This window comes from Lissotriton vulgaris, chromosome 4_1, assembly GCF_964263255.1.
Source record: "Lissotriton vulgaris chromosome 4_1, aLisVul1.2, whole genome shotgun sequence".
Taxonomy (NCBI): Eukaryota; Metazoa; Chordata; class Amphibia; order Caudata; family Salamandridae; genus Lissotriton; species Lissotriton vulgaris.
The window spans coordinates 1,863,812,269-1,863,833,612 of record NC_141691.1 but is presented as its reverse complement, the minus strand read 5'-3'; the positions used below and the strand labels follow the sequence as shown (position 1 = coordinate 1,863,833,612).

The window sequence follows — 21,344 nt, the reverse complement described above, 5'->3', positions numbered from 1 at the left end:
CGCAACTCAGCTGGACACGCCGTCTTTCGGCGCAGCATTGTAGGATGGCCACACCAGTGCGGCAATTTGCTGGACACCACCTCGGTGCCATCCGGATCTCGACGCGTTGTGCTGCCTTCGGCCTATTCGCACATCGGTCCGCTACTGACGCCGCCTCACGTGCCAACGGATTTTCTACGCTTTTTGTAGCCCTATGTCGCATAACAGGTCATGTGACTTGTTTATAAAACTTTTCATTGGTTCATTTTACTTTTGGTTTCCTAAAGATGGAAGGCTTGGTCATATGACCTAAAAATAACACTTTTCATTGGTTTAGAACATTTTTTTTTCCTAAACGATGAAAGCCCCACCTTGTTTCTGGATCATTCAGACTGAAGCTGGCGTCAGCATGAGAGCACCACCATCTCTTGGCTCCGTCGTGGTCATTCCGCGAGCAATCATGTCAGCCGCTCCCCACCGGAAGCCTGCGGGAGTCGGGGGCCCCCAAGACTTTTATACAATCTTCACGGCTGAGGGGACGCTTTTCGAGAATGGAGCCCAAGCCCTAGCAGGCAAGCGTCCGACTTCCAAGGTGTCCCAGGGCCATTTCAGTGGACCAGGCCCAAAACCGAAGAGCCGTCCGCCATTTTGACAGCCATGTGGCAGCCGCCTATCGCTGCACTGCAAGAGTGGGAGGAACTCCACAACATGGTGAGCGAGACGCTGTGGCCGCAAGAGCGAGCGCAACTCAGCTAGATGGCCGCCACCTGGGGAGGCCCGTTCACGCCGCCTCCCCCCCCCCCCCCCCCCGGGCCGCCGCACGCCAATTTTCGGAGCAGCATTGTAGGATACCAAAACCAGTGCGGCAGTTTACTGGACATCACCTGGGTGCCTGTCGTACATGTTGTGTCAGCCATGTGACACTGGACACAGACCGCTACTGACGAGGCCTCCCCCCGCACCACCCGGGACGCCCCACGCTGTTTTTCTGTGCTGCATTGTAGGATCCCTAAACCAGTGCGGCACCCAGGCGACATCACCTGGGTGCCGTCCAGAACTCTGCACGTTGTGCTGCCTTGGGACTATTCGCACAACAGACCGCTACTGACGAGGCCTCCCCCCGCCCCACCCGGGACGCCCCACGCCAATTTTCGGAGCAGCATTGTAGGATCCCTAAACCAGTGCGGCACCCAGGCGACATCACCTGGGTGCCGTCCAGAACTCTGCACGTTGTGCTGCCTTGGGACTATTCGCACAAAAGACAGCTTCTAACCATTGTTGCTTTTTGTGTTAATAAATGTTTAAATGTTTTTAGTTTTTGTTCTGTTCATTATCGTTAAAAGTTAATAAAGTTTTATAACCTTAATTTGTTGGAGTGTTATCTATTTTTTTGAAAAACGGGTGAATGGGGCCTTGAATCGGGATATTGTCATGTGTGGGCTTTGGAAGAGTGCTGCTGCAGGATCGGACATTTCATACTCAAATGCACGTTCTTTTTCTTACCTTTCCGAAGCATGGAGCGCAATAGCAGGCAGAGAAAGGGTGATGCACGTGTTGAACACTACCTGACCTGGCAAGTTGCTGGCAGTGCCCCCCCGCCCGCTCCTGAAAGAGGGCACACACACACCGCCGCCCCGAGTACTTCACAAATCTTTCAAAGACCATGCGCTTGTTCATGAGGCTTAAATGGTTTATCACCTCTTCTAGAACCCCTACATCGACCCTCTGACGTTTCATGGAAAAATTACCATGTAACACAATACCAAGCCCTGTCAGCTGAAACCCCCAAGGAATCGTGGGGCATATTATCAAGGGGGTTTATCTCCGCTTTTTTGGCTTTAAAAACCATGAAAGCGGAGATAAAATTATTTCCCTATTATCAAGCTGTCGCTAACACCAGTTAGTGACACCTAAAAGGAGATAGCGACCATCTTGGGCCCGGCTTTGCATGTCAGTGATACTTATCACTAATGACATGCAAAGTGGCGTGCCAAGATGTTAGCGACTGGAAACAGTCTCTAACATCGCTACCTTCTATTACCAACTTTTGGAGATATTCGCGCTAAGCGCGAATATCTCCAAAATCTAACACCTACCCTGAGCAGTTCTTAGCCATGTTATCCAATGGGAGGTGGATAACATGGCTAAGAGCATTAGGTCGATAATACATGAATATCGCTGACTTTTCTGCGATAATAGCAAGGTTTATCTGCGATAAAAATCGCCGATGTGCGGCGATAATTTTTGTCTCTAAACAAGTTATAGACAAAAATTATCGCTAGTTGTTCGTAATATGCCCCCGAATTTTTGCTTGCAGAAATCAGGAGGCGGGAGACTAGCACTGAAATCAGTACTCACACGCCTGAATCAGGAGGATTGGCATGTCTGAATTCTCTACAGCTGGGGCCATAAACTACATCCGCAGGGGTAGGTGATAGCCTGGGACCAGCCTGGCATCTAAAATGGCTGCCGTGCACGACAAAATTGTGGCATTCGAAAAAAGGCAAGATGGCGCAGCCGCTGGAAGAGATATATCAACATATATCAGCCTCCTCAGCCACCCTCAGGAAACATAGGGGATTAGGATACGTCTCCCGCACCCCCTTATACCTAGTACTTTAATTAACGAAGCACAAAATGGCGAATTCCCGTTTCGCTACCAGTTTGCGGCCCAGTTCGCGGCCCGTGAAGCGCTTCTACCGTGAAAAATCATTTTTTTTTTATTTTCCCCACGGGACCCTTTAATAACCCCAACAACATTCCTAGGGGGTCAAGAGGGGGATACCTTGCCCCCTTTCATTAAATTCCCCCTTAGTTTTTCACCTTTTCTTCTCTCTCGATCCTACCGAGAGACAAGATGGCGGCCGCTCCGGACTGTCACGCAGCAAAAAAAAAAAAAAAGCTCACGCACAGCCGCTGGAAGAGATGTATCAACATATATCAGCCTCCTCACCCACCCTCAGGAAACATAGGGGATTAGGATACGTCTCCCGCACCCACTTATAACTAGTAATTTAATTTACGAAGCACAAAATGGCGAATTCCCGTTTCGCTACCAGTTCGCGGCCGCGCTTCTACCGTGAAAAATCATTTTTTTTTTATTTTCCCCACGGGACCCTTTAATAACCCCAACAACATTCCTAGGGGGTCAAGAGGGGGATACCTTGCCCCCTTTCATTAAATTCCCCCTTCGTTTTCCACCTCTTCTTCTCTCTCGATCCTACCGAGAGACAAGATGGCGTCCGCTCCGGACTGTTTAGAATGTTGACAGACACCGGAGAGCCAATCAGCTTTCTGTGCGCAAAGTTCCGATAAGCGAAAAGTAAGCGGACCGGATCGCTGCCCAGAGCGCTGTTACAGATATATATCTTGGTTTGAACGTTAATTTCTCAAAAACTACTGGAGCACATATATTGAGACCTAGCAAAGGCACATCGGGCTAACAGTCCCTACAATTTTGCCAAGTTTCGTGCAAATCCATTCAGCCGTTCGAGCTAAAAGTGAGTCCAACCGCCCTATGGAAAACTCAATGCAAAAAACGCGTTTTGGGACCCCCCTTTTTTCTCAGCCCCCCCTTGACGAAACCCCACCAAATTTTCAGGGGCTGCTCAGAAACAAAATGTGCCATTTTCCTGAAAATTTCAGCCGAATCCGTCCTCAAACGCCAAAGTTATTAGACATAGAATTTTCAAAAGTCCCATAGGAAAAAAATCCTAACTATATATACCTACTGGCTATCGCCAGTAGGTAATATATATATATATATATATATATATATATATATATATATATATATATATATATATATATATATATATATATATATATATATATATATATATATATAATTACCGAGGCTCCCATTCCGACGACGGGGAATGATACAAGCAATGGGAATCTATGAAAGTTCCAATACTGGAGTAAATACTTCGCCTTTGGAATGCTTGTGGGAGACTGGCCAACTCTGGCAAACTTCCTTGGCACAGAGGAGGTCTTCTCGGAAACTTCTAGTGCATTGGGAATATTATAAACCTGGGGGGCGTGGACTTGGAAACTGGGTCTTCTTCCTGAGGGACGGACGCGTCCACCCAGTGTTGCATTTCCTGGCTTGAGATGTCGCTTGACCCCAGGGCTGTGCTGTCATTTAGGATCTTCCAGTCTTGTGTGGGCTAAGATGAAGCTATTTTAGCCGGTGAGGTATATTTTCTGTTTATTTGTATTGCAATGTGTGAGTGTATCTGTGTGCACATTCAGGTATTCAGTGGTTATAATCACCTGATGTATTCTGTGTGTATATATTTTATATGTTTCCATGCTTTCCTTTGACAGGGTTTATTTCTTGTGTCTGATTACTTGCATTTAAGAGTGCCTATTTCTTGTGGTGGACGTCCAGTATTATTATTGTTATTATTACTTGCTTGACACACACACACACTTGCATGTTGTTTTCATTTGACTTCTGGGAAAGCCTTTCCGTTAGAGAGTGTTGCACTAATAAAACCCCACTTTTAATTTTGAAAACTGTCTCTTGATGTGCCTCATTTAGTAAGTGTGGGGACCGACCCCTTTCCAGGTGTTTTCTTTTTTTTATAATTATTTTTATTGGTAGTTTCAAGGCATAACATATCCAAAGAAGTAAACTTACAGACCATCATGTTACCGCATCCCACATCCCGGATCAATAATCATTTCTATGCATAGTACAGATAAGATATCATTCAAAACCAATATATACATGAACACCGGTTACAGAGAGATACATTACACTGATTCATACGATTGGGTTATTTTGCAAATAGGTGACCAAATATGACCAATAGTCTCTGGGGCGTGATCCCGTTAAAAGCTTCTCCTCATAGGTAAAAAGAGTATTGTGACAGTATGTCATATCACAGAGCCATTGACTGGTTTTTGGTAAATTTTTACTATCCCAACATAAGGAGATTCTCCTTTTAGCAAGCAACATTGCTATCAAACAAAATTTACGGTTTGCAGCCCAAACATTCCATAACAGTCCCAGGAGACAAGTTCCAATTGTACAGCTAATGGGGACTCGCACCATATCACCTAGCATTTGTGCCACCTTCTCCCAGTATTCTATTATAGGCGAGCAGTACCATGCCAGATGTATAAAGTCTGCCGATTCACACCCACATCTTTTGCAACGGGCATCTGGTCGTAAACCATATTTAAGAAGCCTTGCAGGCGTGTGATAAGTTTGATGCAGATATTTATAATGCAAGAGTCTCAGGTTACCATTAGGCGTTAACATTTCAGTTATTGAGCAGGCAACCCACCACTCTTCCTCCGAAAGTGGGTTGTCTAGGACCTCATTCAATCTTGCCCATGCTTTATTTGTTGTGTCTGCTATCTCCTCCTGCACTACAGTATATAGCCGTGATATTAACCTCTTACAATTAGGTGACGTGATGGTCAATTGTAGTGCATTCAGTTGCGCAGGTTCTGCTGGGTATGTAGGGTAATGCTGTTTGATGGCCCCCTGGAGTCTGTGATAGGTGAAGTGGAATAATAATGTTTGATTACTTACATAATCGAAATCTTGCAGCTGTTTGAACGTCCCTTCGTGATAGAGATCTCCCATCGTGTCAATCCCTACTTGCTGTAAGAGCCCTATTCCCACCTCTTCCTGGGTGACAGATAAGCAAGGGTGATGTTGCAGTGGGAGTGCAGGCGCATATAGCGGAGTCTTATTTGATAATGTCCCTGTTTGAAGCCAAGCAGCAATTGTAGTATCTACCGTGTTAATGTCTTTGTTATGCAGCGGAGGCCTCTTATGCGTTATTATCGCCCTCAGTGGGATAGGATACGCATCACTCTCCTCTATTGCCGTGTGTGTAAGGTAGGGGGTCCAATGGCACCAATGGTAAGCATATTGGGCCTGCGCACAAAAATAATAGAGGGAAAAATCCGGCACTTTAAAACCCCCCTTCGAGTACGGTACTTTAGCGCCCTCATTTCAATCCTGGCCTGCTTACCCACCCATATTAGTTTAATTAATAATGATTGTATCTGCCGGAACACTTCCGGCGGTGGTGTGATGGGGACATTGTTGAACAGATACAAGAATTTTGGGAGTACTACCATTTTAACAAATGCCAGTCTGTCCGCTCACGAAAGAGGTAGTTGGATCCAGCGATTTGGCTGTAATAGTGCTGACAGCTTTGCCATAGTTTTCACGTATGACGAGCTCCGGGTCCCTATGGAACCCAGGTACCTCACTGGTTCAGTTTCCCACTCCAGAGGGAATTCTGTGTTATGTGGAGCTGTGCTATCTGTAAGAGGTTTGATAATAGATTTGTCCCAATTGATTTGAAGCCCAGAGTGCCGCCTGAATTTAATGTATTCTCTTAATAGTGGGGCTAGATTGACCTCCGGATCCCGTACATATAATAACTTATCGTCCGCATACATAGATGTGTAATGGCCGTTCTAGAAATTGTAAGGCAGAATAATGATGCCCCCGTCTAATTTTGCAGGCTAAAGGTTCCAGTGTCAGTGCAAATAGTAATTCCAGGTGTTTTCTTGCTTTATGTGGGGAGAGCCTCTGTTTGGGAGTGAATTTCTTTCATTTGGGAGTGTAAAGTAAGACAATAGTTCAAGTGCAACCATGCCAGGGCTGACCAGGTATTTGCTGTACGGATCTGGCACCTACATATACCAAAAATGTTCAAAAACAAATGGAGGAGTACCCCCGTGAGGCCGTAGTAGATGAGCCTCAGAACTATTTTGTGGTGCACGTAGTGCCCAACCAGCCAAGGACAGCAGTAGTCCTTCAGAAGACCCCTCACTCACCAACCTGGTTGGTGACATGCTTCATCATCGGGGTCCCACCCCGAGGGCTGAGTGCCAACGGGGTGTGCTTCAACACCTGATTACAGTGGAGCGGGTATTTTTTCTTTTTATATGTGCAGTGAAATATTTAAAATGAGTGATTTAAAAAGTATCCAATGCTACTCGCTCCTGGATTTTATTCCGGAGTGATTGGACATTAGGTAAAAAGATATGTAACACCTTTGTCTAATTAAGTAGGCTGCGGTGTTAGCGAAGTGTTGTGTATTAAAAAAGGGCGCATGTATTATGTGATTAGAATATAGGTCTACATGTTTCAACCATTTTATTATTATCGGTTTTTGTCAGGACCAAAGTGAAAGATCTGGGTGGTACACACACGTTAAGGTGTGCCCTGCCCTAGATCAATGTGTAATCAAGAACCACAAAATTGTGGTTCATACAAAAAGCAAAGCGATCTTCCTGGTTCTGGAAAAAAACCTGAAATATGAAAGTTGAAGGAAAGGGAGTTGGGACCACAATAACACAGTACAAACAGTTTGTCAAACAAACAACACACATACATGTACGAAGGTAACAGCCAGCCTGGGATATCAAAGTCATGGTGGGCAGTGCGTGATCATGTGACCCGCCCTAGTTGCGTATTCTCCCAAACTGTGCATGGGTGTCTCTAACATAGGATACATCCCATTCATATACGTGATATGAGCTATTGCAAGGTGATGAGGGTCGTGGATAGAGCAATTGATCACGTGTCAGGGCAGTATAGTGACAGACACAACTATAGATGAACACCATAAAACCACCTTAATCCATTTCACAATAAACAAATACATATATGCGTGCAGATCGGGTCCTCTCAAAGTGTAGTCAATGAACTGTACACACTCATATGCATTTACATCTCCTTAGAGATAGGCTTACTCAGATTAGAGAAACTATTTGCTTCATGGGCGTCCCAGTTCCAATGGCGGACCACTCACGCAATCTAATTGGTAAGGATACAGGGAGTAGAATCAGGCCAGTGAGCCGTAATCGTTCGTGGTTGAACGCCAAGCCCAGACAAAACAAAGAACTTACTTGTGACTGTGTTCTAGAGGTATATTAACCTACTTGGTAACCTGCACGGAGCCCCGTTGGTAGTGACCCGCGTTCCGCGAGTGCTCCGTCTTTAACGCGAATACTCGACCTCCGGAGCCGGGCCACGTGGGACTAGGCAGCCAATGGGATTGGGCCACACAGGGAACAGGTAGCCAATAGCGGTTACTTTCAAATAACACGGCATAGAAGCCGTCGGTAGTCAAGGTAACGCTACTTGAACTCGCTGTCAGTCTTTGATAAAGTTTTTGTGGCGAGTTATGGGTTTGGATTTATAATGCGATCCGGGCAGCCATGGTTTTGTCAGTGATCCCAAATGTAAATGGGATCCATTGAACGTAAAAAGAAGGGATAGGGAGGGAACAAAAACGGAGTGTCTTAAACAGAGATTGAAAAAGTGTAGGTGGTAACAATCGGTCTATTTCGCTATTACAGAAGCCAAGGGTACCAACGGCAGCTACAGTGCTTAGTGCTGCCAGTATATCAAGATTCAGATTCACTCATGCGTCCAGTACCTAGGGTCAAATTAAAGATAAAGAGAGAGTCAGGACAGTATACTGGGTAGGCCCCTTGGTAGGGTTCATTTGTAGAGGGGCAATTATCCCATGATGGAATTCCAAGGTATATTGTCGTTAAGACCAGTTTTGTGCGAGGAAAGCCTATATATCCATCTTTGTTCCTTTTCGAACAAGCGCAGGTTCAGATTGTTGCCGGGGGTGATTTGTTCTATAATGGTCCATCTCAGATCGTCAGGGATATGACCAGATGTGAGAAAATGCTCAGTTAATTTCGTCGTGGACTTTTTGCACCTTATGTTGCTCCTGTGCTCGCAGATCCTGAGTTTTATTTTCCTACTGGTCAGCCCTATGTACTGGCGATTACACGGGCAGGTTAATCTGTATGGGATGTTGTCACTATCACAGTTCGTGTGACACCGAATGGTCCAAACCTTCCCGGGTTCCAATGCTAGTGTTTTAGTATTGGTAGTTAGTGGACAAACGCTGCAGTTCCCACATTTGTAATGTCCAGTGACCTTAGGAAGGCCCCACGCGTTGAGTACTGTTGGACTATCAGTGGGATTTTGAAGTGGTCTGGTGTTGACCACACTATCCCTAATACTCCTAGCTTTTTTGTATGAGAATAATGGTTTTTCCCACTTCATTCTGCCGGTGTTCAGAATAGACCAGTGTTTGTTTATGGCCTTGGTCACCTGGTTGGATACAGAGCTATATGTGGTAATGCACGTCAAGGGTCCCTCTCTGGGGATTTTCTCCACGTTCTCCAATAGTGGTTCACGTGGTTGGTTGCGGGACCGTTTCTGGCATTTGTTGAGAATCTTATTAGGATACCCAAGGTCTGACAATTTACGGGTTAGGTCCTTAGCCTGTTCCTTATAATCACTGATCTTGCTACAATATCTGCGAATTCTCAAAAACTGGCCGTAAGAGAGATTTTCTCGTAGAGGTCTCGGGTGGAAACCCTCAATTGGCAAGAGATTGTTCTTGGCAGTTGGTTTATAGTGTGTTTTGGTTTCCAGGTGGCCGTTCTCTTTGCTGATTTTGTCCTTTACACATGTGAACTTGAGGTTCTTATCACGAGAGTTAATCCATTCGTGGAAAGCAAGTAGAGTGTCCTCAGGTCCCTGCCAAATGGCTAGGACGTCGTTAATATATCGCTTCCAAAATAGGATATGTGTACTGTAGGGATTCTGGTCGCTGAGTATATATTTCTCTTCGAAGTCGAAGATGTAGAGGCCCGCCACACTAGGAGCGAAGGTGCTTTCCATGGAAGTACCTCCTGTTTGGAGGTAAAGGGTTCCTTCAAACTCAAAGAAGTTTCTTTTGAGGGCCAATCTGGCGCACTCTAGAATGAAACATCTGGGGGTCCTAGATGTCCATTCCTCTTTCTCCAGTGCTCGTGTCATCCTGGGGAATGCTGGTGTAAAGGCTCTCAATGTCGAAGCTCACGAGAATTGTCTTGTTGTTAACTGTAAGACCTTTTAAGAGTTGTAGCAAGCTTTTAGTATCCTGCAGGTAGGTACTGGTTTTTAGGGCCAGGGTTTTGAGAAAGACATCACAAAAACGTGACAGAGGGTTCTAAGAGAGACCTCAACCCCGAGACAATGGGTCTTCCAGGGGGGGACCATTCGGTGTCACACAAACTGTAATAGTGACAACGTCATATACAGATTAACCTGCCCGTGTAATCTCCAGGACATAGGGATGACCAGTAGGAAAATAAAACTCAGGATCTGCGAGCACAGGAGCAACATCAGGTGCAAAAAGTCCACGACGAAATTAACTGAGCATTTTCTCACATCTGGTCATACCCCTGACGATCTGAGATGGACCATTATAGAACAAATCACCCCCGGCAACAATCTTAGCCAGCGCTTGTTCGAAAAGGAACAAAGATGGATATATAGGCTTTCCTCGCACAAAACTTGTCTTAACGACAATATACCTTGGAATTCCATCATGGAATAATTGCCCCTCTACAAATGAACCCTACCAAGGGGCCTACCCAGTATACTGTCCTGACTCTCTCTTTATCTTTAATTTGACCCTAGGTACTGGACGCATGAGTGAATCTGAATCTTGATATACTGGCAGCACTAAGCACTGTAGCTGCCGTTGGTACCCTTGGCTTCTGTAATAGCGAAATAGACCGATTGTTACCACCTACTCTTTTTTGATCTCCGTTTAAGACACTCCGTTTTTGTTCCCTCCCTATCCCTTCTTTTTACGTTCAATGGATCCCAGTTACATTTAGGATCACTGACAATACCCCGGCTGCCCGGATCGCATTATAAATCCAAACCCATAACTCGCCGCAAAAACTTTATCAAAGACCGACAGCGAGATCAAGTAGCGTTACCTTGACTACCGACGGCTTCTATGCTGTGCTATTTGAAAGTAACCGCTATTGGCTGCCTGTTCCCTGTGTGCTCCAATCCCATTGGCTGCCTAGTCCCACGTGGCCCGGCTCCGGAAGTCGAATATTTGCGTTAATTACAGAGCACTCGCCGAACGCGAGTCACTACCAACGGGGCTCCACGCAGGTTACCAAGTAGGTTAATATACCTCTAGGACACAGCCACAAGTAAGTTCTTTGTTTTGTCTGGGCTTGGCGTTCAACCACGAACGATTACGGCTCACTGGCCTGATTCTACTCCCTGTCTCCTTACCAATTAGATTGCGTGAGTGGTCCGCCATTGGAACCGGGACACCCATGAAGCAAATAGTTTCTCTAATCTGAGTAAGCCTATCTCTAAGGAGACGTAAATGCATATGAGTGTGTACAGTTCATGGACTACACTTTGAGAGGACCCGATCTGCACGCATATATGTATTTGTTTATTGCGAAATGGATTAAGGTGGTTTTATGGTGTTTATCTATAGTTGTGTCGGCCACTATACTGCCCTGACACGTGATCAATTGCTCTATCCACGTCCCTCATCACCTTGCAATAGCTCATATCACGTATATGAATTGGGTGTATCCTATGTTTTTAGAGACACACATGCACAGTTTGGGAGAATACGCAACTAGGGCGGGTCACATGATCACGCACTGCCCACCATGACTTTGATATCCCAGGCTGGCTGTTACCTTTGTACATGTATGTGTGTCGTTTGTTTGACAAACTGTTTGTACTGTGTTATTGTGGTCCCAACTCCCTTTTATATTTCAGTTTTTTTTTCCAGAACCAGGAAGAAAATCACTTTACTTTTTGTATGAACCACAATTTTGTGGTTCTTGCTTACACATTGATCTAGGGCAGGGCACACCTTAGCGTGTGTGTACCACCCAGATCTTTCACTTTGGTCCTGACGAAAACCGATAATAATTAATTGGTTGAAACATGTAGACCTATATTCTAATCACATAATACATGTGCCCTTTTTTAATACGCAACACGTCGCTAACACCGCAGCCTACCTAATTAGAAAAAGGTGTTACATATCTTTTTACCTAGTGTCCAATCACTCTGGAATAAAATCCAGGCGCGAGTAGCATTGGATACTTTTTAAATCACTTATTTTAAATATTTCACTGCACATATAAAAAGAAAAAATACCCGCTCCACTGTAATCAGGTGTTGAAGTACACCCCGTTGGCACTCGGCCCTCGGGGTGGGACCCCGATGATGAAGCAGGTCACCAACCAGGTTGCTGAGTGAGGGGTCTTCTTAAGGACTACTGCTGTCTTTGGCTGGTTGGGCACTACGTGCACCACAATATAGTTCCAAGACTCATCTACTACGGCCTCACGGGGGTACTCCTCCATTTGTTTTTGAACATATTTAATAGGGGACCAGGAGTTCCCCCTACACATACTTTAATACCCTCTCTCTCTTTTTGTTTACAATTACCTACATATACCAGTAACATTTCGAACATTTCCCTTTAATGTTGGTGAGATAAAGTCTCAAAATCCAATATTTTATTGGTCTTAAAAAAGATTGAATAAATCGATATCTCCTGGGCTGCATAAATTAGGGTGCAAAAATCACTGAACTAGCATACCTGGCTCCGGAGATAAAACATATTGAATTAAAGACTTCAAGTGTGGAGTAAGACAGGGTCGCCTATTTGGGTAAGGTAAATGGTAGCGGGGAGACGCTTCGTCCAACAGCGAGGGAGTTTGAGAGTGGACTACTTGCCCCAGGAACCAGCGGGGCAGTCAGCGTGGGTCCCAGCCCCTTCCGCACCATCGGCAGCACTACATCAGTGGCTCGCGCCTCCCGCTTTGCGGGAGATGCTTCATCCAACAGCGAGGGTGTTTGAGAGTGGATTAATTGCCCAGGAACGAGCGGGGCAGTCAGCGTGGGTCCCAGCCCCACCCGCACCACCGGCAGCACTATTTCAGAGGTTAACGCCTTCCGCTTCGCGGGAGACGCTCCATCCAACAGCGAGGGTATTTGAGAGTAGACTACTTGCCCCAGGAACCAGCGGGGCAGTCAGCGTGGGTCCCAGCCCCTCCCCCACCACCGGCAGCACTATATCAGCGGCTCGCGCCTCCCGCTTCGCGGGAGACGCTTCGTCCAACAGCGAGGGAGTTTGAGAGTGAACTACTTGTCCCAGGAACCAGCAGGGCAGTCAGCGTGGGTCCCCGCCCCTCCCTCTTCGCCGGCAGTGGCACTCAAGCAATCCTTGCCTCCCGCCCCACGGGACGCGGGCGTGCGCTGGGCGAAGCCCGGGCCAAGTGCGGGCCCATCCTAGCCCGTCATCATCATGAAGAGGCAGGGCAGGGCCCCCCCCCCCTGACATCACAGCTACGGGACATCAGGTACTGTTGTAACACTACTCTGTGGGACTTTTTTTTCACTCATCCGGGGGCCCTTGCCACTTTTATCACCAATTTTTGGGGGAATTATAGGCAGCGGAAGCTGCGTTCTGGCAGTAGGTTGCTGTCATTGTTCCATCCTGATATCCATACGTTTTTAATGGGCAAGAGGAAATCAATGGAGGGGGGGGGGGCAGTTGGGAACAAGAAAGGCAAAAAGGTTAAAAAAGAGAGAGCCATGCGGCCAATAACTGTGTCCTTGACAGAATAGAGTTAATTGTATCTGAATGTGAAGAAATTCTAGGAGGCAATAATGTAGCACCCGACACTGGTATAGACCACCAGGAGAAGGGATTAGTTAACAACTCCAAATGAACAATTCCACCTATGTTCAGAAAACAGGTTCATCAATTTACTAATCCAATCCTCTATAATCCACTGGTAGAGGGTACTGAGAAACTTCCTCCACTTCCATATTTTTCCCCACCACCAAATCGAAATAATTCAGGGGCTATAAGCGCCGATCGAGGCGACGAGTACCCTTCTCCAATCTCCTGTGTCAATAGATTTGCAGTACTGGATCACTTGTCAGAGGGTACCCTACCCCTGACAAGGAATAAATGCAACTATATTGGCACTAGTAATTTGGCGAATAGATGCGGATGCAGAGATTCCAATGAGGGGTTGCTCCAGAAAGTGGAATCGCTACAAAAAGAGGTGGACCTCCTAAGAAAAATGGTGGAAACTCTAAACTGCAGGACTAAGCCTCCTATACCAGTTCCCATGCCATTGCCCCAGCCTCTCTCGTCTACATGTCCTCCCCATCGGAATAGTGCATTGAACGGTGTCCTTTCCGAGGGGAGTGGTGGGATCCCCGCTGGGTTGTGAGATCCCTCTCACGGCCCCAGTCCCTAGTGTGAAGAAAGCTATTGTCGACCCAATGAAAGCTCCTGGGGCCCGTCACATCTATTCCTTTAACACCCCGAGGCACCAGTGGCAACCCCTTATGGACACACTCTTAAACTCCCAGGCAACAGTTTACATGGTGAAAGTCCCAAAACCCTCCTGCAGACAGGGGTACGAAAGCAGTGAGTCCCTTCGCAACAAGGCAATATATTGGTTGCGACATGTAAGGGGGTGCAGGTCCATAATTCGTGAGGATATCCTCGGAGCGAGGAGGATTGCCTCGCGAAATTCTGAGCTAGACTGCATCGAGCTGTTGTTAACCGATGCGGTTCTCGCTGAGAACTTGTTGGCCTTGGAGTATTACACCTCTTATCCCGAGTACTCTGCCATCCAGATAAGACATTCTCCACTTTGGGCACTATCGGGAGTGGTAGACAAGATAAAGCAGGGAGAAGGGGCGGGGTCTGGCCTGAACAGGGTAGACTGACTAAAACTAGGGTCCATTGAAAATAACACCACCGCTTCAATCGCAGCAAGGCGTAGAGAGTCTAATGCCCCAGCCAACTCTTTAGCCGCAGGAACTTTAAAGGGTCAGGGATTGGTTGCAGAAGATACACAGGCAATGTTTGGTGCCATAGATAGTGTTGCAGTGGAGACCACGACTAATATGACTAACTCAACAATTCTTAATATTCTTTTGTGGAATATAACGGGGCTAGAGAAGAAATTACTGCTCCACGAATGGAATAGATTTGTCGAAAAGTTTGAGATATGTTTATTCCAGAAGACATGGAGCCTTACTCCTTTATATAAATCCGGCTACACTTCCTATTTCATCCCTGCAACTAGTTCAGTTAAAGGACGCCCCTCTGGGGGTTTGCAAATCTGGATCAGTATTTCCCTTAACTGGACGATTGCTACACACACTTGCTTGACAGGGACATTCTACACTTGACTGCCAGAGGTACACCTAATGGAACAGCTTTAGAATTATTTAACATCTATGCAAGAGGCTCTCCAGGCGCCCATATATCATTGACCATAACATCTTTGGAAAGCATGTTATCTTCCATCTCGCCACACGCTAACATTATAGTAGCTCGGGACTTCAATGTTACATTTGAACCTCTGAGTGTGGATGACCTTCTGGGATCTGCCGAAGAGGATGCAAAATGGGCTCTCCCGCCCCTCAGTTTAGATCCCATTAAGAAGTGGTCGCAGAGAGCTATTCAAATTAATGCCCTCACTCTGGAATATGGCCTAAGAGCTGTGAATGGGATAACACGCTCTGATTCAAGCGGAGCTAACACCTTTAATAGGATAAGCTCTCCGTCCAGAATAGACTATATTCTTATTGATGTTCCACTCTGGGGGGACTTGGAAGATATGGCAGTCATGCCCTCTATAGACAGCGACCATAACCCTCTCAGCCTACAAGTAAATAATATTTGGCGACCCTCTGGGCCAAAGGCCCATAATCGTCCCTTAATGGTAACCAGAGAGGTAATCCCCTCCAACTGTAATTGACGCCTCAAATGGCACACAGTCTCCCAGCAAGAAGACAAACTGCAAAGTATTAGGGATGTTGTCGAATCTAAGAATAGGGAACTAATGGTGCTCCATAGTGACATGGGGAAGCAATTTAATTTTCATTATTTTTATCAAGAGTCAATTAATAAGCTCTTTTTTTATCGTACAAGGGAAATCGGCTCCAAGGCATGATCGAGCAAGGCCCAATAACCCATGGTATTCTCTGAGCTGTAGGAAAAAGAGGGCGGCACTATCTCTTGCCGTCAGAAAGAAGGACTTATTAGCAATTAAAACAGCAAGGAAAGATTACTCAAAGGCTTTGGTGGAAGCAAAACGCAATTGGGACGAGGCCCATTGGCAGGAACTTAAGCAGGCCTCGATCCAGAGGGATGCAAAAACTATTTTGGGACTTAATTAACAAAGGGAATAGGAAAGGTTCCAACCAAATCCCTAACCATATTACAGGTCAGCAATAGCAAGAATACTTCTCCAATCTTTACTCGGGAGAAGAATGTCTTGCGTCCCCAAGCGTTGAGACCTCCCCAATTAGCACAGGTGCCCCTGAGTTACTAAACAGTTTTGAGCTCCAAGAGGTGGAGCTAGCAATAAATAGCATTGCTCCGGGAAAGGCAGCAGGCCCTGAAGGTCTTCCAGGGGACCTGCTCTTGTACGATCCTAAGCCTTGGGCCCAATTTATTTTACTTATAATGAATCTGATAGCAAGGGGATTTCCTGTTCCGGACTCCTGGAAAGGTGCGGAGGTCGTCCCAATATTTAAGAAAGGAAATAGGGAGTACCCTGCCAACTACAGACCGATTAGTTTAATCGACGTGATTTAGAAGGTGGTTGGCAGGGTGCTCCTTATGAGGATTAGAATGTGGATGGAGGGTGGAAACATCCTGTCCCATTATCAAGCAGGGTTTAGGCAGAAGGTGGGAACAATGGACCAGGTGTTCAGATTCTTCTTGATCTATTGGAAAACAGTGACCATAGGGAAAGGCAGTCTATACCTGGCCTGCATAGATCTGAAGACTGCATTTGACCTGGTGCCCCGGGAGAAGCTTTGGCAGGTCTTACAACTGGGTATTTCCCCCCAGATTCTTGACTTTTTAAAAGATCTGCATAATGACAACTATGCTAAAATTAGGTGGGGATCCCAAGGGCAGTTGACAGAGAGGATTGTGGTGAACAAGGGGGTATGCCAGGGTTGAGTGTTGGCCCCCACCCTGTTTTCGTGATTAATCAATGGGGTGGTGGACCACCTCAACGAGGAACCTACTGAGGCTCCCACCTTGGCGGGGAGAAGACACCAACCCTCCTGTTCGCCGATGATACCCTCCTGATCTCCAAGTCACTGGGTGGCCTCCAAAAGCTTTTAAATCGATTTAGCTCCTTTTGTGATTATCAGGGGTTGCTAATCAACACAAGTAAAACTAAATTAATGACTATTAACCCTTCAAAATGGTTTAGAAATGGCATTACTCTGAACGATGCCCCCTTGGATGTAGTTGAGTCTTTTGACTACTTTGGAATATGGGTTTAAAAAAATATGAAATGGAGTTCCCATCTAGCCAAGATGCTCTTAAACCACACGCGGGTGTCTGGGGCCATCGTCCGAGAACAACATCTGTCTGCGAGTAGGCCAGTTGCCCCGGCGCTTGCGGTCTATGACGGCAAAGCACTACCTTCAGCCCTATATGGGGTCGAACTCGACGGCTTCGAGAATACTAGTGAGCTTGCCAAGTCAGAAAACAAGTTTTTAAGAGACCTCATTTCCCTTCCCATTTCCACCCCTTTGAAGCCTCTATTCTATGATATGGGAAGGCTCTCTATTCAGGATATTGCACACCTTCGCCCCTTGCTTTTCTGGGTGCGCATAAGAAGGACCGCTGAGCTGTCCAACTACGCTGCTGCCCTTGACGAACTGGTGTCAGCCGACACAGGGAGTAGAATCAAATGGATAGTAGACCTTAGGCAGCTTCTAATCGATATTGGATTCAGAGAGGCTTGGGCTAGTCAGACCCAACCACCCAAGCAGGATCTAAAGCGTGCCTATTGGGACTTGGTGCATACGCTTGAGCTATCTAATTCAAAATCTGGGAAACTTACAGAGGTGTTCTTTGAACATAAAAACATCTGCAAACTAGAATCCTACCTCGATTTTCTACAGGTCCCCAGCGACAGGGTCCTATATATGAAGATGAGATTAGGGACCCTGCCGCTTAACAACGTGATAGCATCTTGGAAGGGGCCTAATTCAATACCTGCTCCTTGCCAGAGTTGTGCCCACCCCAATGAGTCCATCGCCCATTTCTTTTTTGCATGCCAGGCCTACAGGATGGCAAGAGCAAAATGGCTCAAGCCAGTCTGTAAAATGGTAGGCCTAACAAACTATTGTGTTGCACTACGCATCCTAAAAACTGATACTTCCTCCTTGACATTAATTTGTGGAGTAGCAACATTTTTGGGATGCGCATGGCTGATAAGGTCAAAGATCCAGGCGAAAAATGTGATAAGTTCAAACACCTGAGATGTGCATGGGCGACAGATATGATAAAAGTAATGCTCTAAGAGAATAAGGTCTAGTGTAAAAATCCTTATGGACGCAATTTCATTCTATTAGCCTCGTGTAAATAGATTTCCCTTTCTTTTGTTACATATTCATGTTTAACTTTGTATATTCATGGTTTTTAATGGTTGGAATTTAATGTATACTATGATGTTTTTTAAGTGGTCCATGTTTATACAAATTGGATTTTTATACGTGTACACTTTTATGATAAAATGTTATTGAATAAAGCTCATTACTTACTTATATGTAGCGGATACCAAAATGAAAATATGCGTGCTGGACTTGTTAGGACTGTGATTGCTTTGTGGGCACTGTTCTGTGTTGCAGTAGATATTCAGATATGAAATGTCATCTCATAATATTCTTTGAGGTGGACTGACTTACTAAGGACAACTGTAGGCATGAAAACATTGATTGAACTGGAGGATGGAGTTGACAAGAGATGCTGGTAAAACTCTCCTGGCTGGAAGCAGTTATGCCTGCTGTGGAAGAGGGGCCCAAACTTGCCAGTGCTGCCTGAATGTCTCTAAAGATTTTTAAAAAAATTTAATTTACCTTTGATTTGTACTGTGGAGGTGTATGGGACATTACAAAATATGTCTTCTAGAGACACAGACTTGGGAGCTGCACTCCTTTAGATTGATGTTAGGAGAAGGAGACGGTAGCTGGAGTCCTACTTTAATTAATTTCATGATGCAGAGATCAGTCACAATGGGAACATTAGAAAAACTTTTATTGCCAACTTCTAATGTTCCCATTGTGACTGATCTCTGCATCATGAAATGAAATGAAATGCCAGAATTTGTAAAGTGCACAGCTACCTACGAAGTGGTGTCCCGGCGCTGGGGGTCATCGGGAAGATTAAGCGAGCTATTGCCCAGAGTCAGATGCTTGCTGGGCTAACCTGCCGTCGGCACCGGGGATCAAACTGTGAACCCCGTAGTCCGGAGTCAGGCACCCAGGCCGCTGCACCACACCTCTTAAGACTCTAAGGCAAGATTTTCTACTAGATGTGGGTACTCACCGGTTTCTGTTCAAGTTGAAAACATAGATATTCCCTTGGTGGTCTCCTGCAAGAAAGTTGTCTCCTGTACTGTCAAAGGCCACATGCAAAAAACGTATTGTTTTAGAGTGGTAGGATGTGGCACTATGGATAACATTCACGATGACCCTGAAAAGAGAGTATAAAAAACAATAATGAATACTACGTTTTCAGCACACATAATTTATATTGCATTTGGGGTTTAAAAATATTGATGTTTTTATATGTTTTATACATCATCACATTATTGATGGATAATATCTACAATATCCCAACACAAAACCCCGATTCAAGACAATATAAAGTGTTCAATAACAATGACTTAATAATCATTTTCATGTGGTGCTTCATACCGTATTGCTGCGTGGTCTGTGACTAAAAGTTCTTACTATTAATCCTCCCAATAGTACTCACTACCAACTTCAGAAGGACCAAAGTCTTGTAGGTATAAAGCTCCACAAAGTAAATGATGAGCCAGGTGAGTTCTGAGTAGGATAGTGCAGCCTACAGAACGGTCATGACTGGACCCTCTACCAAGGTAAATAAACAAACAGCTATTAGAAGATGCCACCATTTTAGATTCTTTCATTATTTAACAAAAAGGGCACTTCTTATTTTTTGGTTAGAACACTTACTCGGAATTCAATAGACTCTACTTAATGGATACTCATCATGACCAGGTAGAGACTGAGCAACTGTTTGCATCAACAATGTGCCCATTTTTTGCCCATTGTGTGTGTTTGTGGAAAAAACACAATGCTAGTGCTTAACCTAGTCACTAAATCTATAAGTTTTAGAAATGAGCAGCAGCAACATAACCCTTACAACTTAGGAGCCTGACTTTCATCAGAGATAAATAGGGTAGTTTCATGAAACTTCACTCTATAAATGCGAAAACACCTGGATTAATTAAGTAGATTAAGGTCAGCACAAGATTTCTGACAGTAAGACTTACGTTTAGCTGTTACTCTAAGAATACCTATTTTGATCGCTGTTATTCAATATAAATCCATCACCTCACCATTATCGCCAATATTACTATTTATGTGTTATAACTGAGAGCGCCTGGCAACCCGGAAAAAATTATCTGTAGGGTATATAACAAATTACTAAACCAGGATACGAAAATTATCGGTACATCTAAGACTCATGTAAGAATTCAGATGAAACTGTGCCTCATTTAAAAGTAGGCAAGTCAGAAACTGAGCCAATTATCAGCAAGCAACAACAGGAGTAAGGGGGGAGAGGGCAAGCAACAACAGGAAGGGGACGGTGAGGGTGTGTGGCAAGCAACAATGACGGAGCAATTGGGAGATGAAGCATTTAGGAAGGAGGCCAGGGGAAACAGGAAAGCAAAAACACAGGAGGGGGACGGGGAAAACAACAATGTGGAGTGGGTTCAGGGGAGGAGAAGGAGACAACCTGCAAAGACACCTACTCTTAGTGAGCACTGCAAGTAGAAGAAAAAAGTAGGCACGGCAGCAAGCGCACATAGTGGAAGGACAGTGGCAATGAAAGGAAGCCGGAAGAGGGAGAAACGCTCAAAGAGGAAGTGACTGGCAACAAAGCCAACCAATGGTAAGCAGTGACTGGGTACTAAGCTCATAGTGTACAATGGTAACATGTAAAATCTGAATTCTACCATGCCACATGGAATTTTCTTTGGTACCATGATCAGGCTGAAGTGTAAGTATTTAACCCTAGAGTAATATTGATGGATTTCTTAAATACAGTGGGACAGATATAGGGCTAAAGGTACATAATGTAAAATGTGCCCATATCTTTGAACAATGGTTTATCATGTTCCCTCTAAAGGAAGCTAGATTAAAATTGTATTGTATTGTATTGTATTTTACTCTTGTATAGCGCGACTGCCACCCTACGGGTATCCTGGCGCTCGAGGAAAAACACTATCAGATGGAAATCGCTAATTGAAAGACTAGATGATGGTCGCCAGGGTCTCAGACTTTGGCGAATAGCCATGTCTTTAGGCTCTTTCTGAAGCCTATCAGGGAGTCGGCTTGCCTGATGTTCTGAGGCAGCTCGTTGCATAGGCGAGACGCTGCTTTGCTGAAGGCTCTGCCTCCCATCCTGGATCTCTTAAATCTGGTGGTAGTT

At 45.3% G+C, this 21,344-nt stretch overlaps 1 protein-coding gene and 1 pseudogene across 2 annotated transcripts in view; both read right to left on the bottom strand.

The window, feature by feature from the left end:
- Window positions 1-21,344, bottom strand: part of TBC1D31 (TBC1 domain family member 31) — a 696,792-nt gene that overhangs the window by 586,875 nt on the left and 88,573 nt on the right. For both annotated transcript variants that reach the window (XM_086966171.1, XM_086966170.1), the window contains exon 2: window positions 19,209-19,355. Coding sequence is in view for 1 of the 2 variants with exons in the window: in XM_086966170.1 (XP_086822296.1) it covers window positions 19,209-19,355 (147 nt within the window). In the remaining variant the exon portion in view is untranslated. The remainder of the gene's footprint in view (window positions 1-19,208; window positions 19,356-21,344) is intronic.
- LOC147724636 (uncharacterized) overlaps window positions 20,104-21,344 on the bottom strand; it is a 36,223-nt pseudogene continuing 34,982 nt past the window's right edge.